Genomic DNA, 27,596 nt, shown 5'->3' with positions numbered 1-27,596 from the left:
TTATATTACTCCAAAAATGTTTAACAAGTTAGGCCCAAAAAACCGTGTGACTGTGATGTTTATATATTCATAAGAGTATTCATTCAGGAAACGTGTGTTGGTGAGCCGCTCTGTGCTGTGTGTGGCCCCGGCCCCTGGCGGGCTGACGTTTTATGTGCCCGCTCCTGAGGAGCACGTGTGCCGTCCAATGGATGTTTTAAATTTGGTGTGAGATGTAAATTTTACTTTGGTGAAGGTGAACACGAGGTTCAGTGGGTACGGAAAGGAGGAGGATGGGACCTCAGAGCAAGGGTACAGAGAAGAGGAGCCCGAGTCAGCCAAGGAGCAGCAGGCGGGATCCTTCAGGTCGAGGGCAGAGAAGTAATCATAGCATATTTAAGGAACTTCGAGTAAGCAGATCGAAGCTTAGAATGCAAGAAAACATTAAAAGATGAGGCTGGAGAGAGAAGCAGAATTTCGTAGGCTTTGAGATTTTGAATTTAGCCTGGAAGTTTTGGGAAGCCATTGAGGGATTTTATTTTATTTTTTTTATTTATTTATTTTTTCATTGAGGGGTTTTAAAGTGGTGAGTGACATCAGTTTTGTACTTTGGAAAGGTAGATCTAAATACAGGGCAAAGAGTATCAGGCAGGGAAGGAAGGCGGTGAAGCTCCTACCAAATTAGTTAGGAGGCAGCTACAGTGATGTAGGCGGAAGGCGGTGGGGGCTAAAGTAAGGCTGAGGCAATGCCGTGGGGATGGAGAGAGTAAGAGTAGGACAGAATCGAATCCACAGGATGTGCCGTGATGTGACACTGTGGAGGAGCGAGGGAGCGCCCTCAGCTCTGGCCTGAAGTACTGTTAGGAGCGTTGATCACCCAGGTGGGGCCTGGAGAGGAGGACTAGGCTACAGAAGTAAGGTTACACGTTCACTCGTGGGCATGGGGGGAGGAGATGGCGGCCCACTCCAGTGTTCTTGCCTGGGGAATCCCACAGACACAGGAGCCTCGCGACCTGGTGGCTAACCTGCCATCACAAAGCGGGATTGCTTGGTCACTCAGACTGCAAAGAATCTGCCTGCTAATGCAGGAGACCCAGGTTCGATTCTTGGACAGATCTCCTGGAGGAGGGCATGGCAACCCACTCCAGTATTCTTGCCTGGAGAATCCATGGACAGAGAAGCCTGGTGGGCTACAGTCCATGCTTCACAAAGAGTCGGACATGACTGAGTGACTAACAGTTTATACTTTGTGAACATAGGAAATTTGAGTATCCTGTCAACATTCACACAGATGTGTCCAGTAAGCAGTTGAATGTGTGTCTCATGCTCAGAGAAGAGAAAGTAGACTCACGAGTCATCAGCATAGAGTTAATAAGGTGAAGACATGGGAGAGGAGGGAAAACGGGACCCTAGGACATCCTGGAGAAGGCCACCATACACAGGTACATAGGAGCAGAGGGATGGAGCGGGCAGTCAGAGGCGAGTGGGAAACCAGAGAGGAGAGACCTTTTGGAAACAATCTCAGCATGATCCTTTGTCTGAATCTCATATTCCAGATTTTTACTTTTGTATTGGCCTAGTAATTTTTATTTTCAAAGAAGGAACATGTGATGGGAGTGCATGAATGATGCATGTAGATAGCAGGGTTTTAAACTAGATGGGTGCTGCGGCTCGCCATATGTTGATGTGGTAGCTCTGCGGTGTGTTTTTTAAAAACTTCAAATATATCTCCTAAATATATATGTATCTCTTAGAGTCAGGGGAAGAAGACAGGAAGTGCATAGTGAATTTTAGAATTATAAGACCTCAGAAAGAATGCAGATAAGATTATATTCTAATGAAAATCAGATATGAAAGTAAACGTTTATTATTTGTATTTGTGTCATACCATTCTTGCTAGTACTCAGTGCATAAGTTTGTATGTAAAGTTGTAGACTAGGAGGAAACAAAATGAATTAGCATATCTTTTTAAAAACTAGCAAGGGAAAGAAGAGCGCCTCCCCCCCACCCAGGTGTGTGATATCCAGCCTCAGTTGTTACTGATGGGGGAATCTTGTTTCACCTATGAACCCCCACCCCCTCTGGATACATAAAAGCAAATTCTGGATATGACATTTCATTGAACAAGTGTTTAGTGTGTAAGATTTAGCCTCTAAGATTTAAATAACGTTGTTGGTGGTGGTGGTTTAGTCGCTAAGTCGTGTCTGACTCTTGTGACCCCATGGACTGTAGCCCGCCAGGCCGCTCTGTCCGTGGGATTCTCCAGGAGAGAGAATACCGGAGTGGGTTGCCATTCCTTTCTCCAGGGGATCTTTGCAACCTAGAGATCAAACCCAGGTCTCCTGCATTGAAAGCGGATTCTTTTATCAACTGAACCACGAGCGAAGCCCTCAAAAGTTTTAATGAAGCATAGTTGACACACATTAAATGGGAAGAGACATTTTCCCTGATCCTTCAGGGTAATATATATAACTACTCACTTTTTTTAACCTTCGGCCCTTGGCCTTATGCAGAATAACAGTTAATATTTTAAGGGTGGCAGGAATTATTCAGAAGGTTGACAGTTTCAGTAAAGTTCCCCATAAGGAATAAAGAAGAACAAAGTATGTTTCCAGGAAAAACTGTGACTCTGCCACTGACAGCAGTTAACAGGTACTGAGTGAAGTGCGCCGTTTCCTGTTTTGCTTCGCAGACGCCTGAGTCTGGAATTCCCCTGTTCGCCGCGATTTAATTCTTGTCTCTACCCCGTGCTCTCGGTACGGCACACCAGAAAAGTGGGCTGTTCTTCACGTGTCTGACTTGTGCCTGAAAAATATTTCAGTTTTGTGTCTTAAAACACTTAGTTATGCTCAGAATCTAGGTTTCTGACTCAGAAAGTAGTAACAGAAGTCTGAAGACCACCTCAGCCCGGGTCTGGATCCCGTCCTTCCTCCCTCCTCTGGAGGACTTAGAATATTGATAACCCTTCATTTTTCTTTACCTTCTATTTCTTTTCTGATCTGTCACGTCAGAAATTAAGCATAAGCAAGTCTTTCTCATTGTGAAGGAAAAAAATCCAGTCTGTGCTGGTTTCCTCTTCTCCCTTGAGCTGAGCTGTGTCCTCCCCGTTCAGAGGCCAGACCCTGTCCCGTCCCCTGTGCCGAGTTCTCACTTCCCCGTCTCCTGGAAGCCCGCCACTCCCCTGATGTCTGGCGCTCCCGTCACGGCGGGCGCAGGATCACCAACGTGCTGAGTAGGTGCTGAGTCCAGGGGACATGCTTCTCTTCACCTGACCTCCCACCGGCTTTGCAGCGTGTCACCTAATCCCCCTCTTAACACTTGGAGAACCCACATCTGACTTTCCTCCTGACTCCTAGACTGTTCCTTTTTGGCTTCCTTTAATGGCTTATTTTCCTCATCCAGCCTTATAAAGAGTGTTTTTCTCTGCACTTTTCTTCCTAGGAAGTCTCATTAACTCAGACCGCTTCATTCTGGTGATTCTAGTTTCTCATCTCTAGTTTAGCCCTTTTCAGAATCCTGTATCTGTGTATTCAGTTCACTTGAATGTGAGGCATGCTGAGTATCATTTGAGAGGCCTCACTTGAATCTCTCATAGATATCTCAGATTCCGTGTGTCTTTTTTTTCCCCCATTTATTTGTTTGGCTGCCGGGTCTTAGTTGTGGCACGCGGGATTGACCGTCTTCATTGCACTGTGCGCGATTTTTAATTGTGTCATGGGGACTCTCAGCTGTGGCTTGTGGAATCTAGTTCCCCGACCAGGGATGGAGCCCAGGCCCCCTGCATTGGGAGTGTGGAGTCTTAGCCACTGGACCACTGGGGAAGTCTCAAATTTAGTGTGCTTAAACAGAATCTTTCATCTTCTTCCAGTATGATTCTTCCAGCAAGACTCTTCCCCCAGTATTATCTAATCCAGCAAGTCATATACCCTGTATTCAGATCTGAAATCTGTACATCTTTCATAACTTTTACCTTTCACTAGTTCTTAAATCCAGTCAACAACCAAATGGTTTTGATTTTAGCTTCAGTCTGCACTTTCCATTTCTGCTATTGTTAGTTGAAATTAAGTAAACTCCTTTAACCAACATCATTATAATAACTTTCCTTTTGGTGCCCTCCACCCTGCCTTCCATTGTAGCTATCATGGTAGCCTTTTGGAACCCTTTTGATCATGTCATTCCCCTGCTTAACAAGCTGTGCTCCTTCTAGCCTTAAAGAAGGGAGGGTTGAAACTTCTGCTTTTTTACCCTAAAATCAAGGTTAGACTAGATGTCATGAAGTAAAGTCTAAAGAAAAAGTGTGATGCCCAGCTCCATAAAGTTCAAGTTGAAAAGTAGTCATTATTTTCAGATTATAAATTAGTCACCCAACATAATTGCTATGATACAAGCATGTTGATGTCTTCCTGTCCTTTGAGTCAGTACAGCTGTCTCCTCTTGAGCATCCTCTCTCATTCAGCATGCTCGTTGTGTTATTGTTTTTGAGTGCATATTACTACACCTACTTCAGAAGCATATCGATCTACAAGCACATCCGTTCATTAATCTTTCAGGAAACATTTCTGGGTGAGAGAGCTGGTGGTCTCAGCGCACCATGGTGACTCCTTTCTCCCTGCATCTTCCTGCAATAATTCAACTGTTGGAATAACTCACGTAATGTAGATTCATGGGCCTGGTGTAGCCACCTGCTAAGCCCCAGACACACCCTTCTGAAGGAGATGATGTGGATTCAGAACTATTAGAAGTCTCGTGTATTCATGGGGCAAGAACGATATGGAAGTGTTACTGGCTCTTACTCTCTGAAATGGGCCAGTCCATTGCTTGCTTTAGGGGGCCCTCTAGCTGAGCCAGGCGGCGCCCTCTGAACTTGGGAGCTGTGGCCCCTTCAGGCTGGTCTGCACAAAGTCCGCAGTTCTATAGATGCCGTGAGTCCAGGGAATATAACTGCTGACCGTTGTCTTCATCTGTAGACATCTCCCCTTTTCTGCTTATGTCTGGAGTGTGCCAAGAACCTGGCAGCCTCCTCCTTTATCTGTCAGTCAAGGGGCATCCTGGGGAAGAAACCCCAGCTGTTTGTCCCGATCAGGTGTCAAGAAAATTCGTGTCCTGTTCTGGTGCAGATGCATTTGGATGTGCTTGGAGAAACATAGCTTTCTAATAAGACAAGTTTAATGGAAATGTAGCAGTATATTATCAAGAAAAAAATAGGCACAAAACTAGTTATTTGCATTGTCTCTTCCCTTCCTTAATCCTAGAAAAGAGAAGGTAGCACTGCTTCTCAAGGATCATGTAGGCACTTGTGCTGTTACATCTCAGATGAGAATAGTATGAAGGGAACTTTGTTCAATTTGGTGAACAGAGATAGACAGACTCAGTCTAGGGGGAACATGGGAAACAGGGTGGAAGAGACTGCGTTGGTGGCACTTGGCCGCCCACATTGAAGGATGGCTGTAGGCGACACATCTGTGGTCAGGGGCAGGGAGTCTGTGAGGTTCCTTAAGTAGCACTGTGTAAAGATAGCAGAAAGTTGGTATGTTTTGCTAAGAAATAGAAGACTGAAGAACATAGACAAAGGATCTAGACTCTTATTTGGCTTGCTGACAAGCCTTTTAACCTGAAGTCTTTGTATAGCCCTAGGGGACAGGGCCCCAGGGATGGATTGAATCTTAACCCTTTAAAAAGGGGCTTGAAGTAATTAAATTTGGGGAAGTAAAGGAATGAATATTTTACTTCTAGCTATTACAGTTGTTCAGTCGTGTCTGACTCTTGGCAATCCTGGGGACTGCAGCATATCAGGCTTCCCTGTTACTATCTCCTTTGATCAGACTAATGTCCATTGAGTTGATGATGTCATCCAACCATCTCACCCTCTGTCACACCCTTCTCCTGCCCTCCATCCTTCTAGCATCACGTTCTTTTCTAGTGAGTTGGCTCTGAGGTTGTTAGAGACTTTTAACACCTCTTGTTGCAGATGATAATTTATTCAATCAGGTACTTTTGAGAGAAAAAAAGAAATCATGTAATAGAAAGTCTCAGATTAGAAAATAACTGCAAACAAAGAGCTTCCCCACAAAATTATAATGGAAAAAATAATAATGTATCTACCACTGAAAAAAATTTCCAATCTAGGGCTAAGGTCACTAAACCAGAACTTACAAGCCACCCTTTTTTTGCCTAACAGTTAAATCGAACACTTCTGTTCTCACCTGCTCTCTGCTTGTCTGTAGCTCCTTACCTACTGTGATAATAGAGTGGGCTCAAAGCTTTGGCAGACTGTGTGGCCTGCAGGCTTAAAATATTTACTCTTTGGCCTACAAGAACGCAATGTGGATTCCTATAGAGGATGAAGTGAGTTTTTTTTATACAATGAAACTATACAAAGGAAACAAATAATGGATGAAACTAGGAAAATTACACACACACTCTCTCCCTCCTCCTCACCCCCACGCTTCTCAGACACACAAGCACGTTGGGATGTCCACATAACGGAAGCTCTAGAAATAGCAAACAAAGAACATAAGGAGAAATATCAAAGAAATAATACAAGAAACTTTTTGTACACTGTAGCAAAATTTGTGTTCAGCTAGAGAGGGATCCCCATATGCCATACAGAATACTGGAAGAGAAAACCAATGAACCTGGAGATGGTCCAGAGTCACTGTTGAACTCTGAGACTTCTTTTGGGGTTCTGTGGCAATAAAAGGTAGAGGACAGTAAAATAATATCTATTTTAGCTCTAAAATTAATGTATGAACACGCCACTTTTGTGGTTTTATAGACAATCACAGTCTAGCCCTGAAGAGCTGTCACTTGGGTAAGTTTTTAGGATTTATCATATGCAAAGAAACATTTCAGGGGCCGGAGACATAAAATACCATGTTCAAAGGCAACCTGACCTAGTTCCACAAGTTTGTAACCTGTGTTAGTTTTGATGCGGGTGGCGTTTTCAGGAGAAGTATTCTGTTGAAAGGGAAGAAGATGGGGCTACACAGAGTTGGCATTAGGACACTAAGCCAGCTGTGCCCGTGGCCTCTTTGAGTCGATCACAGAATCTAAGGAGTGATGGAAAACTTGGGTCTGATTTAAAATAACCTTCATCTCTTGAAAAATCTTGGATGGTTCAGTTGAACACAGCAGCAGAGTAAGGAAGTGTCCCTAGTGCTGTGGAGGGCGTATTGGTGGAGCAAGGGCTGCTGCAACCTGTAGCTGAGAAGCTGCTGGGGTGTGGGTGTCAGAAACGAGGGGGAGGCGGTGAGCACAGCTCGGGTGACTGTTTGTAACTTTCAGCCAGAAGAGACCAGAAATCAGTGACTGGACTGGAACCAAACCTCCCCTGTACCACCAGTTGACAGATTGACTCCAGCAGGAAAGGGCAGTTGGCTGTCATCTAAGTAATAACCATCAAATAGCATCAGTGTTTAATGATGAGACGTAGAATGTTCTGTTTGAACTCAGAATTCAGTACTTACGCCATACTGTCTTCTTTATTATGAACAATGGTTACAGATGATACTTTTACATATTTCTTTTTTAAGAATAAGACTTAAACGGTTATTATACAAATATATGGATGGCCAAAGTTTGATCAAATAATCTATTTTAAATTCTCAATATTATTTTACTTTACCAATTTTTTTTTTTGTTTTTCTTGGATATATTTCTCTGAGGGAGTTCATCGTAGGAGATGGTTGTGGTGATACCAAGATTTAGGTATTTTCTTGTCCTGGGCAAAAGCATTTTTCATAGAAGAGTCATTTGTGTATAATGTATAAATCTACCAGAATAAGTTTTTTGTTAACAAGACCATTTTCTGAACATTATTCCTTATATTTTAGAAAAGGCGCCGGCGGATTGACCGAAGTATGATTGGAGAGCCCACAAACTTCGTGCACACAGCTCACGTGGGGTCAGGTGACCTGTTCAGTGGGATGAACTCTGTAAGTACAAGGGCGGAACACGGGGGTGGGGCCTGGGGGCATGTCGTGTGCGTCCGGCAAGTGCGTAGGTTCTTAACTACTGCACTGTGCCCACTGAGTCACAGACATTTAATACACTTACTTCTGTGAGCATGGGAGAGAAGGAAATGAAAGTGAAATCATCTTTAGCTTTGTCAAGCCACGTGTTTTTCTGTTTGTACTAAACTCTTTGTAGGTACGTTTCTTCTGAAAAACCGCTTTAAAATTTTTAAAGGATTTGAGTTCAGAAAGGAAATTACTATCTCATGGATTCTCATGCCACCATTCCCCCCGTCCCACCCACCCCCCCCCACCCAGCAACTTTGAGGGCAGCTTTTTAGTAATATTTAATCTCCTTTTTGTTCTCTTAAGTTCAGTTAGTTGCCTTTGCAAATGTATTTGTCCCATTTACCTTATAAAATATGAGCCTTTATCTGATGTTAGAATGCTTACAATTTATTTATTACTGTAACATAAGTTCTCATGCACCTAGCAGAGGATTAAAAGTTGTACATATTTGCTCTTTTTTATAGAGGTTTCAGTGAACTTCAGAAGAGACTTTAGATATATATACTCAGTTGAACTCTTACTCCCTAATTTGCATCTAAGAGAAATAAAGAGTAGTGTAATAGAAACCAGTAGAGGGGGTTTTTATATGGGCTGTGTCTCATCCTTGCCCTGAAGCAAATGACCGTGTATCCAGAGCCACTTTCCCCCCAGATCTCAAGTACGCACGTGTGTCTGAATGTTCCCTCAGGTGTTTAGAACCAGAGAGTCAGTGAGGCTTTCATAAACCAGACATGCTGCATTGTGTGCTCACTTACTGGACAGTGTTCACAAAAAACTCAACAGGAGGACAGACTTGTGAAATAGGTAGATGGGTATCCTGGATACAGCAAACAAGTTTGTCACTGCAGTTACTGGGTAAGCTAAGGGATGACATTTGTAGCTTCCTGGAAAGGAAACAGCTTGTTTGTTTTAAGTCTGTAGGAAAAGTACACTGAGCTGCTTTTGTGGAAATGTAAGAGGCATCGGGTTGCTGTTAAAATACGATTCAGTAGCTTTGTTTCCTGGATCAGTGTGGAATGATGAGAACAAATGGACTGTTAACCGTTGTTAATATTAAGGTCATTGTGACAAAGATAAATAGAATGAATGGCTTCAAATTTATTATAGCTGATGAATTTTAATTTCTTTCTCATAACACGTTGTCTTCCCTACTTGTGTTCATAAAAATTTAACTATGTAGGCAAAAAAGAGCTTCCCTTGTAGCTCAGTCGGTAAAGAATCCACCTGCAACACAGGAGACCCAAGTTCGATCCCTGAGTCAGGAATATTCCCCTGGAGAAGGAAATGGTAACCCACTGCAGTATTCTTGCCTGGCAAATGTAATGGACAGAGGAGCCTAGTGGGCTACAATCCATGGGGTCGCAAGAGTCAGAAGAGCCCAAGAAGAGGAAATCTGTCCTGTCACTGTTTCTGTGTTTTCCCCTTCTATTTACCATGAAATGATGGGACTGGATGCCATGATCTTACTTTTTTTTATATTGAGTCTTTTTTTTTTTTTTTTTTTTAATATTGAGTCTTAAGCCAGCCTTTTCACTCTTCTCCTTCACGCTCACCAAGAGGCTCTTTAGTTCCTCTTCACTTTCTGCCATTAGAGTGGTATCATCCACTTACCTGAGGTTGTTGATATTTTTCCCAGTAATCTTGATTCCAGCTTGTAACTCATCCAGCCCAACGTTTCATGTGAGTGATGAGGGTTACTTACTGGAAATCCAGATTCAAACTAAATAATTGACTTTTGGAAGAAAAACAGATTTGTCTTGCTTAGAATCTGCATGGCATTATGAATGTACCATGTAAAAATATAAACGTGTTGTTGTAAATAGGCCTAGGATACCTATAAAGTCTAGGATAACATGTTGTGTTAGGTAGGAAATTACTTGGCACCACGGTAAAATCCAAGTTTGTGCCACAAAACCTGGTGTTGCAGAAAGGAGCGGGAAGTGAACTGATGGGCTGTGGGCCACAGCCTCCTCAGGCGGAGCAGGCTTGCTTAAACAGACCTGTGGATTTTAGTTTCTTTTTTAAGATACTCTTACCTAAACTAGTTGTTTAGTCATGTGAATATAGATATTGCAGTAACTCATGTGGTATCACTGGAGTTAGTTCCACATAAGTGAATTTTTCAGTAAATGAGTGAAAACGTAACCATTTAAGATCCAATCACATGTTCTCACCTTAAACATTGGATGCAAATAAGCTATGCATTTTATGTTTTATTATTTTCAATTAGAATGTATTTAAACCTGCCTCACTCCGAATCTGTCAGGCCATGACCTTCTATTCCTCCTGCTCCTAGCAATCCAGTGTGATTCTCATTCTGTTTCCAAAATGCTTCTGATTGATACAAACCAAGATAGGATATACTAAGAGCACTTTAGAGTTTGCAGATAACCTTGTGCCTTTGTTTTGGTAAAGCAAGAAAATGCCCCACTGGGACTTCCCTGGTGGGCCAGTGGTTAAGACTCCACTCTTCCAGTGCCAGGGGTCGTGGGATGCATCTCTGCTTGGGGAATTACGATTCCACATGCCATGCAGCTCGGCCAGAATAAAAAAGATACCCTAGCATTTTCATCTCACTAGAAAGTAGCCCTGTAATATGGTTAGGAGAGAGTATCATCTTTAATCATTTTACAAGTAGGAAACCTGATATTCACAGAAGATAAAGAGTTCATCCAGAGTTACAGTATTAATGAATAAATTAGGATTACAGTTGAAGTCATTGGATTCTATTTTTGGAGTATAGTTGATTTACAATGTTGTGTTGGTTTCAGGTGTAGAACGAGGTGATTCAGTTATCCACATATTGTTTTTACATTGTTTTCTCATATAGATTATCATGGAATATTGAGTAGACTTCCCTGTGCTATACAGTAGGGCCTAGCTGGTTATGTGTCATATATACTAGTGTATGTGATTTATCCCTTCCTCCTGTGTTCCCCTTTTGGGAACCATTAGTTTGTTTTTGATATCTGTCAATCTTTCTGTTTTATAAATAAGTTCTTTTTTTTTTTAAATTAGATTCCACATGAATGATGATGTTTGTCTCTGATTGACTTCACTTAGTATGATAATCTCTAGGTCCGTTCATTGTGCTGTGAATGGCATTATTTCATTATTAAAATTATTTTATTGGAATATAATTGATTTACATTGTATTAGTTTCAGGTATACAGCAAAATGAATAAGTCATACACATATCCACTTTTTTTTAGATTCTTCCCCCGTAGAGGTCATTGCAGAGTACTGAGTAGAATTCCCTGTGCTATACAGTAGGTCCTTCTTTGTAATAGTTATCTATTTTTTATATGGTCCCAACCTCCCAGTGTATCCTTCTCACCCACTTTCCCCTTGGTAACCATAATATTGTTTTCTGCACCTGTGACTCTTTGTTTTGTACATAAGTTCATTTGTACCATTTTTTTTTTAAGATTCTGCATGTGAGATATCATACACTTGTCTTTCTTATTTTGCTCAGTATGGCAATCTCTTAAGTCCATCCATATTTCTGCAAATGGCATTTTTATTCTATTAAAGAGCTGAGTAATAAAAATCCATTGTCTGTATCTGCCACATTCTCTTTATTCATTCCTCTGTCAGTGGACACTTAGGTTGCCTGGCTATTGTAAGCACTGCTGCTGTGAACATAGGGGTGCGTGTATCCTTCTGTATTACAGTTTTCTCGGGATATATGCCCACCCAGGAGTGGGACTGCTGGGTCATATAGTAGGAACCTCCATCCTGTTCTCTGTGGTGGCAGTACCAGTTTACATTCCCATAAACAGTAGGAGGGTTCCCTTTCCCCCCACTCCCTTTCCAATATTTATTGTTTGACGACTTTTGCTAATGATGGCCATTCTGACCCTTGTGAAGTGATACCCCACTGTAGTTTAGTTTTGCATTTCTCTGATAATTAGCAGTGTTGAGCACCTTTAAATGTGCTTTTTGGCCATCTGTGTGTCTTCTTTGGAAAAATGTCTGTTTATATCCTCTGCCCACTTTTTGATTGGGCTTTTTTTGACATACAACTGCATGAGCTGTTTGTATATTTTGGAAATTATTCACTTGTTGGTTGCCACATTTGCAAATATTTTCTCCCATTCTGTGGGTTGTCTTTTCATTTTGTTTATGGTTTCCTTTGCTGTGTAGAAGTTTTTGAGTTTAATTAGTTAGGTACCATTCATTTATTTTCTTTAGAAGGTGGATTCAAACATATCTTGCTGCAATTTATGTCCATGTTCTATCTTTTCTTCTAAGACTTTTATAGGGTTTGGCCTTATTACATTTAAGTCTTTGACCCATTTCCAGTTTATTTTTGTGAACGGTGTTAGGGAGTGTTCTTACTTCATTCTTTTGTGTGTAGTTGTCCAGTTTTTCCAGCACTGCTTACTGAAGAGACTGTCTCTTCTCCGGTGTATACTCTTGCCTCCTTTTGTGATGGATTAGGTGGCCATAGATGGGTGAACTTATTTCCAGCTTTCTATCCTGTTCCATTGATCTGCATTTCTGTGCCGGTACTATACTACTTTGATAACTGTTGCTTTATAGTATAGTCTGAAGTCAGGGAACCTGTTTCTTCCAGCTTTGATTTTCTTTCTCAGGATTGCTTTGGCTATTTGGGGTCTTTCCTGTATCCATATAAATTTAATAACTTTTTCTTCTAGTTCTGTGAAAAATGACATTGCTAATTTAATACGAATCAAATCAAATATGTAGATTGCCTTGGGTAGTATTCTCATTTTGACAGTACTGATTGTTCCAATCCAAGGACATGGTGTATATCCTGCTATCTCTGTCATCTCTGATTTCTTTCATCAACATCTTATAGTTTTCAGAGTAGAGGTCTTTTTTCTCCTTAGGTGGACTTATTCCTGGGTTTTTTTTTATTGTTTTTGATGTGATGGTAAATGAGATTCTTTCCTTAATTTCTCTTTTTGGTCTTTGTTGTTAGTGTATGGGAATGAAAAAGATTTCTGTGTGCTGATTTTGTACACTGCAACTTTACTGAATTCATTGATTAGTAGTTTTCTGGTGGCATCTTTAGGATTTTCTATGTATCATGTATCATATCCTCTGCAAACAGTGACAGTCTTACTTGTTTTCCAGTGTGGATTCCTTTTATTTCTTTTTCTTCTCTGATTGTCATGGCTAGGACTTCTGAAACTATGTTGAATAAATGTGACAATGGATTGTGACATAGATTTACAGATACTTAAAAATTCTTACAACCCTGGGATAAATGTCACTTGATCATAGTATATGATCCTTTTAATGTACAGTTGGGAGTATTTTTGCATCTTTGTTCATCAGTGATATTGGCCTGTAATTTTCTTTACTTTTTTTTTTTTTTTTTGGTGGTATCTTTGTCTGGTTTTGGTGTTAGGGTGAAGTTGACCTCATAAAATGACCTTGGGAATATTTCTTCTTCAGTCTTTTGGAAGGAGTTTCAGAAGGATAGGTGTTAACTCTTTTCTCAACATGTGATGTAGTTAGTCTGTGAAGCCATCAGATCCTGGACTTCCGTTTGTTGGACATTTTCTAATCACCATTTCATTTTCATACTCATGATTGGGCCTAAGGTCTCCTAGACAACCATTTTGCCTTGTTGCATTTCTTTTTCTTGGGGATAGTTTTGATCATGGCTGCCTCCTGTGTATGGTGTTACAAACCTCCATCCATAGTTCTTCAGGCACTCTCTCAGATCTATTTGTCACTTCTATTGTATAATCTAAGGGATTTGATCTAGGTCATACCTGAATGACCTAGGTTTTCCCTACTTTCTTCAATTTAAGCATGAATTTTGCAATCAGGAGTTCATGATCTGAGCCACAATCAGCTCCCGGACTTGCTTTTGCTGACTGTATAGAGATTTTCCATCTCTGTCTTTCATTAGTTTGAATATATAATGCTACTCCCTTCTGGTCTGCAGAGTTTATATGGAAGAATCAGCTGATAAATTAATGGGGATTTCCTTGTATATTACGTGTTGGCCTTCCTTATTGCTGTTGATATTTTTTCTTTATCTTTTGTCAGTTTGATCAGTGTGTCTCAGTGTGTCCCTCCTTGAGTTCATCTTCTGTGAGCCACTCTGCACATCCTAGATTGAGTGTTTCCTTCCTCACGTCAGGGAAGTTTTCAGCTATACCTCTTCGGATATATTTCTGTCTTCTCCTTCTAGCACCCCTATGATGTACATGTTGGTGTGTCTAATGTCCCAGAGGTATCTGAGACTGTCCTTGTTTCCTTCCATTGTTTTCTCTTTGGTCTGTTCCTTAACAGTGATTCCTACCATTCTGTTTCCAGCTGTTTATTTTTTATGCCTCATTTATTCTGCCGTTGTTTCCTTCTAGTGTATTTTTCATTCCAGGTATTGTATTGTTGGTATCTCTTTGTTCTTTACATCTTGTAACTCTTTGTAAAACATCTCTTGTAAGTTCTCAATCTGTGCCTCATTCTTCTTCGAAGATCTTGGACCATTTTAACCATCATTACTCTAAATTCTTTTTTTTTTTTTTTTGTAGCTGTCTCTTCATTTAGTTGTTTCTTGTGAGTTTTTATCTTGTTCCTTCATCCGAAACATTTCTCTGCACATTTCTCTGCCATCTCATTTTGTCTGTTTATGAACTCCTTTATGCTGGCTGCAGGATCATGGTTCCTCTTCTTGTAGTGCCTTCCCCGAGTGGTCCTGAGGCTTGTGGAAGCCCCCTGGTGGGTGGGGCAGGGTCCTGTCCCTCTGCCGGGCAGGGCTGTGGCGAGGGGTGTGAAGTCCTGGAGGGTATATGGCACACCTGGGGCCACACAGCACGGTCACAGGTAAAAGGAGTGTGCAGGCCTGGGGTTCTGCCTTTATCAGGGTTGAGGGGAGAATGCCTAGGCTTCCACAGGTGCACTCTTAGCTGCTTCCTCCTGGCACTGTTGTGAGGGTTACATGATGTTGTATTTGGAAGTGATTCTGTAAACCTGGGAGCAGCCTGTTCTGAGGGTGTTAACTCATTACTGACTAGAGATGTTTCAGTCTTCTCTTACGTAACCAATTGCTGGCCACAGGTTTCCGCACAAACCCCCCAGTGTGTTAAGGAGACATCATAGGCCCAGCAGAGGATGAGTCAAATAAAGTTCAGGGGCTCTAATCATATGATAAAAGCTGGAGAGAATGATTCCCCTGGGCTCATAGGAGAAAAGGGTATACTACTCAGTTTCTTAATATGCAGACTTGGCCCTTGGGGTGTGGCCTCTGGCTAAGCTTCCTTTGAATATTCCAAGTCTTTGAATCCTCATTTGAATTCTTACACTTCTTCATTTTATTAATTTTACTAAGACTATAATTAGAGCTTCACAGGTAGCACCAGTAGTAAAGAACCCACATGCCAATGCAGGAGATTCGTAAGACATGTAGGTTCGATCCTTGGGTTGGGAAGATCCCCCTGGAGGAGAGCATGGCAACCCACTCCAGTATTCTTGCCTGAAGAATCCCATGGACAGAGGAGCCTGGCGGGCTATAGTCCGTAGCACTGCAGAGAGTAGGACACGACCAAAGTCATTTTTAGCATGCATACAATACTATACTATACTATGTAAATTTTACCACATGGACTTTATCTTTGGTTCAGTTTCCTACTTTATTTTTCGGATTTTAATCCAAGAAATTGAGGTGATTGCATATGTGAGATGGTTGTAAATTAAGGTGGTTGAGGAACAAAGTTGAATTCATCTTTATCCTTTTGACTGGTTTTGAAATGTACCTTGTGAACTACAAAACTTTTTTTTTTGTAATAGGTAAGTGGAGTAAGGGGTGTTTTGGCAAAAAAAGAAAAAGAATGGTTCAGCCACCAGCTTAGCACTCACCATATAATGAAAAACAATTTCTAAGTCTATAAAAAGATATATATAGATATATGTATTTTTTTCTACAAAAAGTACCCTTCTGGGAAAAACAGCCCAGCCAGACTGTTTAAAAGAATTGACTGGTTGCAGTGGCCCTAGTTCCTGACCTATTCTTTTCCTTTCTCGTCTCAGGTCAGCTCCATTCAGAACCAGATGCAGTCCAAGGGAGGCTACGGGGGTGGCATGGCCGCCAACGTGCAGATGCAGCTGGTGGACACAAAGGCAGGATAGCCCTGGACTTCTCCTCGGTGAGTACCTCAGAGCCCCATGGCCACTGACAAGGAGAGGCTTAGTTCAGACTCTTGTTCAAAAAATAAAAGTCTTATTTAAAAAAAAATGTGAACTTAACTAGAAAAGGCAAAAATAGTTTGTTCATAGTCAGTTACAGCATTTGGGTGTTAGTTTCAGATTGTTGTTTTCCTTATGAGAAACTTTAAATGCTTTCAGACATCTTGTTCTGGGGGAGCCTCTGACTGAGGTTCTGGTGACAGGGTATCTCTTATGTGTCCTTTAAACATGAATGAAGTTACTGAGTACTGATATTGTGTGAAATCCCATGTGTGGTGAAGTAATTTTATATTTAACACCATTATGGGTAAATCTTTCATAATAAACTTTTCAAATTTAAAAGACAACTTCTAAACGGAAGCATGAAACTCCTAAAGTATAAAAATAATTTGGTTTTTTTCTTTTGGTTTTATAGGTCATTGTGAATTTCTGTGTTTTGTTCCCACTGTTAATTTTTTTTTGGTCATGGTTGCTTTTCTTTCCTTTTCAATTACAAAAAAAAGAAGTGTGATGGCGTCTTGTTCACCCTGTTGTGATTGCTCCAGTGACACGTTCCTGTTCTGCTCTGAAGAAACTTGTCAGAAGAATCCTGCATTTCCTTCAGCTGGCATGCATGCCTTTGGACTCATGGACAGAGTTCTTTGGATTGTGGCTTAATTCTTGATTTTTATGAATATGGATCTGATTTTAGCATGATCTTTTTTTGTGAATGCTAGCACTGTTTTGCATTCTTCCCCCCCATTTTTCTTTCCACCTTCAACCCCTCTGCCTTATTGATTTTATTGGTAAGCGTGAAGACCTGCTTTTATTTGTTAATTTGTCATCATTTATGTATATTTTGGAAGGTAAGCGACCCGTAAGCACAATGATCATTTCTATTCATATGAAACTGCAGCAGAGTAGTGTCTGCATGCTTTATGAAGTTGCTTGTGTGGGACCCCACAGGATGCCAGAGGTGGACAGTTCCTGGCTGCCATGGGGGGATGATACTGCTGCTATTAGAGAAAGGTGAGCTGTGGCACCAAGTCACATCAGTTTCACAGAAAAAGGCAACTTGTAGCTTATTTTAGAAGTATAACTTTTATTTAGTTAGAATTATAGTAAAAGAAAAGCTTGCATTCATAAGGCATTCATTCTGTTGTAAATGTTCGATCTATTTATTTGCGAGCAAGGACCTGGGATTGTAAACAAGTGTGGTTATCTATCGAGTGTGTGGTAATCCCCTCATCCAGCCTGACTCTGAGCATCATGTTTTTAGTAGCTCTTCATTTCTGTGTGTGCTCGGTCTCCGTTTTTAGTTGTTTATGTTTAATACTGTGGTATCCAGTTGGCTTCCAGTAGCAGTCTGTTGAGCTGCTTAGCCTCTACTTCTAAGCACGGACTCTGGAGTCACGGGCCTCTCCATGTTCACATTTCGGGACAGTGGAAGTTGCCAGGAGCAGTGGTTGATTTGGCTGTGGTGTTGCCTGTGATAACAACCTGCATGGTGATTTAAGGTATTGCCAAGAATCCTTGGGCTTCAAAGCATTCTTCACAAATTGTGTTTCTATAAATGCTCCTCCTTCCACATAAGGGTATAGCGCTAAGCCTGGTAGTGGTTTGGTTTCCATTAGAAATTTAAAATCCTATGTCTAATTTAGACTGGAAGAAAACAGTAAGGAATTAGGTAACTGCATAGAGAGAGATCTAGATCTGCTCTCTTCACCTTAATCACAAGTTCTTATTAAATAGGTAAGTGAATAAATACTGGGTTTATAGAGGCAAAACATGGCAGGATTTCTTCCCCCAGTTCTTTTAAGTTACCCTATACCACAGGCACTAGATTATTCAGTCCTTTAGTTCTGCAGTTTTGATCTTCATAGGTGTCAATCTCAGAGAATCTGTCAACAAAAAACATTTATGCTTAGCAATCAGAGTAGGCATTTTGCAATTTAATAACTTCTAAACTTGAATTCATTTGATGTCATTGTGTTGATACTCCGTTCTGGATTTTGCTTGACCACTGTCGTTCTGCTCGGCAGGCAGGGTCCTGACGGGGACGCTGCGGTGTGCACGCTCTTTAAAGAAGATGGCTTGTTTGGTGGTGTCAGTGATAATGCTAGTCTACTTCTATTGTGACTTTAGTACAGAGTTTATAATTGTGTAACTCCTAGAACAGTACAGGGAGCCCTGGTCCCTTTTCCCTACATCATGATTTGACTTTATTCCTTTTCTCAATCGCTCGCTTTCCTGATTCTCCAAGGACCAAATTCTCCAGTGAGCACTGGAGCGTGTCTCCATGGTAAGCCAAAGGCTGCTCTCTTTAGCCTCTAATTGTTCTGCAGCTGCCTCTGACAGGCACAAGTAGCCACACTGTGTGCAGGAACACATGCCAAGGAAGGTGCCAATAATGACTCAAGAAATAAGAAAATTACCAAGAATTTTAAGATACTAACCTTGGACACAGGTTTTTTAGGGAGTCCACTTCCCCCGTTGATAAGTGGGTTTTTAAACCTTGGGATGTCATTTGCTCCCGATAACAGTGTGTCTCATTTGAAAATTGAAGCTAACTAAATAGAATTGACTGTTAATATTTTGCTGAAACATGTGCTAACAACTGTTAACTAATGACATGCATTCTTAAAAGAGGTGCTTTCCTGTGATGTAGGCGTGAAGTGGTGCCAATGAGCATAGAGTGGAAATGTGAACTATGCTGATTGGGTTCAGCATTTCCGATGCAGCATTATCAGTGGGCCTTTAAAGATACTTTGTGAGTATATATTAGCTTTCACTTTTGTTATTAAATTATAGCAGTTCTATTATAGAAAGCAAGTTTGCCTTGATTTTGTTTAAAATGACTTCTGCTCAGCACCCAGGAGATAAAATTGACATATTTTTATAATATAAGCATACTTTTTTTGTACATTGTGTTCATTCTTGAATAAAGTAAGTTCAGTGTTGGCTTGTAGATAATAAAAAAGTATTTGATTTTGATTCAATAAATGTTTTTCAATCCTGACTTGGTTATTTTCTTTCTAGGAGATATTTAATAAACACAAGAAATGCTAAAAAGGTGCTGTAAGTGAATTTTGAGTTATGACTACTAAACAAAGGTATCCAACTCAGTTTTTCATGCTGAAGCATTTTCCTCACAGTATATATGTAGGATTTAATAGTAAAGGTAAGAGTTCTATTTCCCAGTCACACTATCATATTAGAGTTACAGAATATTTCCATTGTCACAGGAAGTGAGGGCAGTTTTGTTCCCCAGGGAACATTTTGAAAATGTCTGGAGGTACTTTTTGATGTCAGAAATTGAGGAAGGGGTAACCCTTTGTCGTGAGGGTGGAAGTCAAGTATCAGAAAATCGTTTCTCAAAAAGTTTCAATAATTTTTCCTCATCTCATGGCCAGGAACTCTAAAGGGAAACTGGGTTACAATGAAAGGATCTGAAGAAATTCTCGTTGGTATATTAATGAGGCGGTCTATTTGGAGTGCATGTTTTCAAAGCATATGCATAACATGTGCACAAAAAGTAGGACAAATCTATAAAAAGTGTCAGAATGGAATTCGCTAAAATTTTGAAAATGCAAAATTCTTACATGCCTTCTGCTTAAAAAGATGGTTTTAGCAGACTGGTGAAAAAGCAATTTAAATTTTACCTTTGACTATTAATATTTCAGCACCTAAGCTTTGAGGATGTTTCTGAGATGAGGGTTTTGTTGTTGATGCTTTTACCAGGTACAAGTAGCCTGTGGGTTGCTTTTGCCCCTACCCTTCTCTTCTCACTCTCCTCATCTTAATAGGTTTTTAGCTGATCTTTGTACAAAAGAAAAAAAAAAATCCCAGATCAAAGACTTGGATTTTCTGATCCTGAAGTAGTATCTTAACAATTGCTATAAGAATGGTGATTCTGGTATTAAAGGATGGTTTTAGGCTCACTGAAAGGTAAGAGCAAGAGAATAAAAACTGTATCAATTCTAACCCCAAATTTTCTCCAGAGTTCGCTAGAGCTTTCACAGCTCACTAGACCTGTGTTCACCACCTTTAGACCAATGATACACCAAACACCTAGGCAATGGTTTTTACTCCTTTACAGGAGCAGAAAGTAAGATGCTTTTTTAGAAAGATCTTCAGAGCTTGACCTGGTGACCTTTTTCATGAAGTTGAGACTAGATGCCATCTACACACATCCAGCTTTTAAAAATCTGTGTGGCTTTCCAACGTCTTACCTTTACCCGGGCCCACCCACCTCTGATGAGGTGCAAGGACCACTCTGTTGGATGCAGTGTGTTAGGGCACTGTCAGGGAACATTAAAAACAATGTTTTACTTTTCAGAAATAGTGGGGAAAAGCTGTCAGGGATCTTATAATAAAATACCCTAGATTTGGGTGGCTTAGAAACAAAGTTAGTTCTTACAGTTCTGGAGGCTTCCGAGTGGAAGATCAGGGTGCCAGGGCAGTGAGGGCCTGTGTCAGGCACTAATCCCATTCTTGAGAGTTACACCCTTATGACTGAAGCACTCCCAAAGGCCATACCTCAAGAACTGCAAGGTGAGCTCCAGGGCACACTAACATTCAGATCATAGCAAAAACGAATACAAAAACAAGAGGTTAAAAAACTCAAAGTAGGATACATCCAAAGAGGCCAACACCAAGATTTAATCAAAAGTCAAAGACAATCATAAAAGCAGCAAGAAAAGAAATAAGTGCAAAAATCCTCAACAAAATAATAGCAAACAGGATTCACCAGCACATTAAAAGAATGATACATGATGACCAAGTGAGATTTATTCCAGGAAAGCACAAATATCTCAACAAAAGAAAAGTCAGTCTCTGTAATACATGTTTGCAGAGCGATGGGGGGAAGCCCCATTTGGTCATCTCTGTGACAAACCTTAAGACCCTTTCACAATAAAAACACTCAACACACCAGGACTAGAAGGAAACTAAACAAAACAAAGCTCATACATGAAAAGGCCACAAGCATGATGCCATTCATTTCCAATGATGAAAGACTGACGAGGTCAGGAACCAAGAATGTAGATGTCTGCTTTCACTACTTTGAACAAAACACTAGGAGTCCTAGCCGGAACAGACAAAGAAAAGGCAAAGTTATCAGATCTCACTTCACACACAACTGACAAGATACAGAACACACAAAAATTAGTTATGTTTTTGTACACTAAGGAATAAATTTAACCAAGGAGGCAAAGCTAGTGGAGGGGATGGAATTCCAGTTGAGCTATTTCAAATCCTGAAAGATGATGCTGTGAAAGTACTGAACTCAATATGCCAGCAGGGGCCATGGGACTGGAAAAGGTCAGTTTTCATTCCAATCCCAAAGAAAGGCAATGTCAGAGACTACTCTAACTGCTGCACGGATGCACTCATCTCACACATGCTACTAATGTAATGCTCAACATTCTCCAAGCCAGGCTTCAACAGTACATGAACTGTGAACTTCCAGATGTTCAAGTTGGATTTAGAAAAATCAGAGGAACCAGATATCAAATTGCCAACATCTGCTGAGTCACAGAAAAAGCCAACAGTTCCAGAAAAATGTCTATTTCTGCTTTATTGACTATGCCAAAGCCTTTGACTGTGTGGATCACAATGAACTGTGGAAAATTCTGAAAGAGATGGGAATACCAGACCACCTGACCTGCCTCCTGAGAATTCTGTATGCAGGTCAGGAAGCAACAGTTAGAACTGGACATGGAACAACAGACTGGTTCCAAATAGGAAAAGGAGTACATCAAGGCTGTATATTGTCACTGTCCTTATTTAACTTACATGCAGAGTACATCATGAGAAATGCTGGGCTGGAAGAAGCACAAGCTGGAATCAAGATTGCCGGGAGAAATATCAATAACCTCAGATATGCAGATGACACCACCCTTATGGCAGAAAGTGAAGAGGTACTAAGGGGCCTCGTGATCAAAGTGAAAGAGGACAGTGAAAAAGTTGGCTTAAAAGTCATCATTTAGAAAACTACGATCATGGCATCCGGTCCCATCACTTCATGGCAAATAGATGGGGAAACAGTGGTAGAACTTATTTTTCTAGGCTCCAAAATCACTGCAGATGGTGACTGCAGCCATGAAATTAAAAGACGCTTACTCCTTGGAAGGAAAGTTATGACCAACCTAGACAGCATATTAAAAAGCAGAGACATTACTTTGCCAACAAAGGTCCATCTAATCAAGGCTATGGTTTTTCCAGTAGTCATGTATGGATGTGAGAGTTGGACTATAAAGGAAGCTGAGCACCGAAGAAGTGATGCTTTTGAAGTGTGGTGTTGGAGAAGACTCTTGAGGGTCCTGGGACTGCAAGGAGATCCAACCAGTCCATCCTAAAGGAGATCAGTCCTGAGTGTTCATTGGAAGGACTGATGTTGAAGCAGAAACTCCAATACTTTGGCCACCTGATGTGAAGAGCTGACTCACTGGAAAAGACCCTGATGCTGGGAAAGATTGAAGGTGGGAGGAGAAGGGGACAACAGAGGATGAGATGATTTGGATGGTATCACCAACTCAATGGACTTGAGTTTGGGTAAACTCCAGGAGTTGGTGATAGACAGGGAGGCCTGGTATGTGCAGTCCTTGGGGTCACAAAGAGTTGGACACGACTGAGCTACTGAATTGAAGGAGGCAAAAGACTTGCATGCTGAAAACTAAATACATGAATAAATTAATACTATTAAGATGCCACTAACACCAGATGACCTACAGATTTAATGTACTCTATAAAAATCCATCCTAATGTTCACATGGAATCTCAAGGGACCTTTGAGAGTGCCAAAATAATCTTCAAAAAGAACAAAGTTGGAGGTATTATACTTCAAAACTTCCTATAAATCTACAGTAATTACCACAGTGTAGTACTATCATAAAGAGATACATAGACCACTAGAATAGGAAGCCCAGAAATAAACTTTCCTGTGTCTGGTTCAGTGATTTTCAACAAGGATGCTTAGGCCAGTCTTTTCCACAAACGGTTCAGGGGAGATTGGATATGCACACACAGGATAAAGGTGAACCATGTCAATTTGTTCAGACGACTACAACAAAATACCACAGACTAGATACTGTATATAAACAACAGAGATTTATTTCTTACCGTTCTGGACGCTGGGAAGTCAAAGATCAAGGTGCCAGTGTGGTTCCTTCTGGTGAGGCCATTCTTCCTGGCTCATAGCAGGTGTCCTCTTGCTGTGTCTTCACATGGTGGAAGAGGCAAGGGCTCTCTCTGGAGCCTCTGAGAGCAGCAATTCCATTCAGGGCAAAGTCCCCATGATGTAAACAATTCTCAAAGGCTGACCTACTAATACCATCACATAGGGCAGTAGGGTTTCAACATACCAATTTTGAAGAGGACACAAGAGTAGACTATTACCATGCACGATATACAAAAAGTGGATCAAACACATTAACGGAAGACTTAAAACAATGAAACTCTTAGAAGAAACCATGAAAAAAAAGGTTCATGACAGTGAATTTGCAATGATATTTTTGGATAAGACATCAAATCACAGGCAACAAAAGTAAACAGAAAAACCAGACTACTACAAAAGTACCTTCTGTACATCAAAAAAATACAATCAAGGGAATAAAAAGGTAACTTACAGAATGGGAGAATATTGCCAAGCTTATATCTGACAAAGGGTTATATATATTATATACAAAGAACTACAAGTCAATAACAACACACAACTCAACTAAAAAGTGGGTAAAGGACCTGAATAGACATTTCTTTAAAGATAAACAAATGGCTAATAAGCATATAAAAAATGCTTAACATCACTAATCATGAGGGAAATGCAAATCAAAACCATAATGAGATAGCACCTCACACTCAATAAGATATATGGCTTTGGTTAAAAACAAAAAACCCAGAAAATAATATGTTAGTGAAGATATGGAGAAATTGGAACCCTGTGCATCCTGGTGGGAATGTAAAATGGTGCAAATGCCATGGAAAACTACAGAGGGTCATCAGAAAAAACTTGAAAATACCACCATATGATCTTACTTTTGGTTACATATTCAGAAGAACTGAGCAGAGTCTCAGACATATTTGTACACAAGAATATAGCAGCATTATATACAACAGCCAAGATACAGAGGTGACACAAGTGTTCACTGACAGCTGAATAGAAATAGTGCAGTATATACTAAACAAGGAAATACTATTCAGTGTTAAGAAAAATCCTGACACATCCAACAATGTGAATGAACTTTGAGGATGTGATCCTGAGATAGACTGGGACCTGGGCTCCTCTACGGGGTGTGTACACCTGGACAGACATCTCCCTGAGCAACAGGATACAAAGAAACTTTAAGTGACTAACTGTAGCAGGAGCAACTGGGGTAACTGTATGCAGCAGTGAGCAAGCCCGCCATCTGGGGAGTGCCAGGAGCAAAAGCGGGGTGTGCACATGGTCCCTGCGGGGGGCAGATCACCTAAGTTCTGCCTGCTCTCCAACCCATGAACCTGCCCTGTTGTTGCTCCATTTAAGGACCCAAGCAGCTCCTCCTGGGGAGGCAGGCAAGGATGTTTCTTGCTTTGACTTCCTTGTGCTATGTAAGCTCTGATAAAGTCTTGCCTGAAATTCTCTGGCCACTTACCAGTGTGAATTGATTAAGAGTCCAAGGGCCCAGGTCGGTAACAATTTTCACTTAAGCATATCGGTAGGTAAATGCTTAGCAAATCAAAGAACAGATTAGGTGTTCAAAAGCAACAGCAGATATTTAACGCATATATATGCAATCTAGAAAAATGGTACTGATGAACCTATTTGCAGGGCAGAATACAGACAGAAAAGACACACAGCAGGGGAAGGAGCTGAATTGAGAGTAGCACTGAAACATACACATCATCATTTGCAGAGCAGATAGCTAGCGGGCAGTCACTGTATAACACAGGGAGCTCAAACCTGGTGCTGTGACAACCCAGAGGCTAGGACGGCCGGAGAGGGTCAGGAGGGAGGGCACACATGTATACCCACTGGTTGATTCACACATGGCTGAAACCAACACAACATTGTAAAGCAATTATCCTCCAATTAAAAATAAATTTAAAAAATGTTTAAAGTGACAGCAGAGTAGGAAAGGAGAGGGAAACATTAAGAAAAGTATGACATTTACAGACATAATCAAGTGTCTGATGAGAACCGCTTCCCAACAAACTTGGGACATACAGCTGAGAAATGCAAATCACTCAGTCACCCGACATCCTTTTCTCTATTCCTCTTAAGTGCAAACTTGGGATAAACTGAGAGTTTATCTTGTGTTCAACATGTTATGCCAGTAGAAATGGTGCTTTCACAATTGAGATCTTGCTAAAAGGGTTCATGGGAACATGACCGACACAGGAACCAAAGACCCTATGAGAGGCATGTCAGAAGCTCAAGTTATTCAGCAACTGCCCAGCACCTCAGGATATGCGTTCCTGTAGCAGCAGGAGTCCCTGGCTGTAGAGGCCGTTACACACCAAGGTCTTTGCTAGATGCCACTAGTAAGATGATGCCTGATGCTTTTTCAGAGCATCCTCACCATGCCTAGCACACAGCAGGGACCTAAGGGTGCATGTTTATAGAAAAACCATATATTTGTCTATGGAAAACCATTCAGTGTTTTCCATTAAAGTCCATGATACCACACAGGGCCAGACACAGATGTTGACACAGAGTCTCATGTGAACAATACCATGTACAAAAAACTCTGATGTGGACGGAGGCCTTTCCTCGTATGCTGACACTAAGGAAGGGACACACCAGTGCAGCCCAGCCAGCTGCCTCAGGAATTCAGTGAGTGGCAAACACGACGTCTTCTAGGATTTAACAGACCTTCTTGACCTGGATTTTACAATGCAGGCCATTCATTTTGTTCCCTGATGCTGGCACCCTCCTTTCTCTGCTTGGTAGTGGGTGACCCCACCCTGCCTCACAGTCTCTGCTATGGCTCTCACATACAACAGCCAACCAGAGAAGAGCAGGTGTGTCAGTCTAGCTCAACGCCACCCTTGGTGGTTCTCAGAATGAAGGACTTACCAGGCCTTGTATGAGAGAAAATCAGCAGCATAGGCTTCCGGTGAAAAAGGTGGTAAAAACACAAAACTATGATTTCTATTTTCTTTCCAATTTTAATTAACATATAGGCTCAATTTTTGTTTTACCTATCAGACTTCAATTAGTTCCAGATTGCCAAAAGCACTTTACATTCCTGGCCTCACAGGGAAGGGAGGATGGTCTGGCTGTGGGGCTACAAGAGGATGGGACACCGGCGGGAGAAGCTGAGGAGACATTTAGTAAACACTGGTCACCTGGCAGGCGTGGGCTTGGCTCATTCTCAAATCCATCCTCGTACAGTTTTACTCTTCCAACGTCATATATAGGTGACGGAACAGATGATCAGAGGATAGATGACTTCCACCACACTGAGCACCTGGGTCCCCAGCCAATCTCCAGACGACGACACAACACCTACCCCTTCTGTGACTTCCTGGGGCAGAAAACCATTCTTTAGTTCATCTTGCTTATTACTCTGCCTCTCAAAGGAAGTTCTGAGTTCAAATAGGATTTAAGTATCTAACGTTGGTGTTGATAGAAAAATAGCTGCTTTCAAGTTCATCGGCTCCTCAGCATGAAGAAGCCCTAGGGTCTTAGTGAAATGAGTGCTTGACAAGCCAAAGTTAAAACCCAGGGTCAAGTTTCCCTGTGAGTTTTGGCCCTTGGTGCAAATCTCAGGGCTGACCAGCTACTTGATCTCTAGTGCCCTACAGATTTTATGGATGAGACCCAGGAGGAGAGAGCATTTGGAGTTTGGGTTTATTAGGTGCATACAAACTGCCCTTAACATACTTCTGGTTTCACAAGGAGCTGAAATCCTCTGCTACCGTGATGAGTTTTCCTCTCCTTCTCTAGCTGCAGCCACCACAAATATTTCATTTGTTAATCTTTCTTGGGTTAGATTTTTAGGGGGCATTTTAAAAAAACTGTGGTAAAATACACATAAATTTACCATTGTAACCATTTTTCAGTGCATATTTCAATAGTTACACACATTATTATTGTGCAACCAACTTCCAGAACATTTTCATCTTGCAAAACACTGGGTAGCCCCCCATCTCACTCTCCCCAAGCCTTTGGCAACCACTATCCTAGTTTCTGTGTCTGTGTATTTAAATAATCTAGATAGCTCACACAGTATCTTTTTGTTCCTGGCTTATTTAACATTTTACTTTACTTACAACTCATCCGTGTTTCAGCATATTTCAGAATTTCCTTCCTTTTAAAAGTTGAATATTCTACTCACATATATATATACTACATTTTATTCATCTGCTTATCCATCAGTGGACATTTGGGCCGCTTCCACTTTTTGGCAGTTGTGAACAATGCACGAGTATACAGAACCGCCTTTGCGGCTACTCTCAAGTCTTTTG

At 41.1% G+C, this 27,596-nt stretch overlaps 1 protein-coding gene across 9 annotated transcripts in view; it reads left to right on the top strand.

The window, feature by feature from the left end:
• CDC42SE2 (CDC42 small effector 2) overlaps nt 1–19,167 on the top strand; it is a 118,005-nt gene extending 98,838 nt beyond the window's left edge. For 8 of the 9 annotated variants that reach the window (XM_061150842.1, XM_061150843.1, XM_061150838.1 and 5 more), the window contains 3 exons: nt 7,812–7,913; nt 16,014–16,129; nt 16,585–19,167. In XM_061150842.1, the coding sequence (XP_061006825.1) occupies nt 7,812–7,913; nt 16,014–16,112 (201 nt within the window). In that variant the 3' untranslated portion in view covers nt 16,113–16,129; nt 16,585–19,167. The remainder of the gene's footprint in view (nt 1–7,811; nt 7,914–16,013; nt 16,130–16,584) is intronic. The other variant, XM_061150839.1, reaches the window with a different exon arrangement.
• The last annotated feature ends 8,429 nt before the right edge of the window (nt 19,168–27,596 follow it).

This window comes from Dama dama, chromosome 9, assembly GCF_033118175.1.
Source record: "Dama dama isolate Ldn47 chromosome 9, ASM3311817v1, whole genome shotgun sequence".
Classification (NCBI taxonomy): Eukaryota; Metazoa; Chordata; class Mammalia; order Artiodactyla; family Cervidae; genus Dama; species Dama dama.
This window is presented reverse-complemented; position numbering and strand designations above follow the sequence as displayed.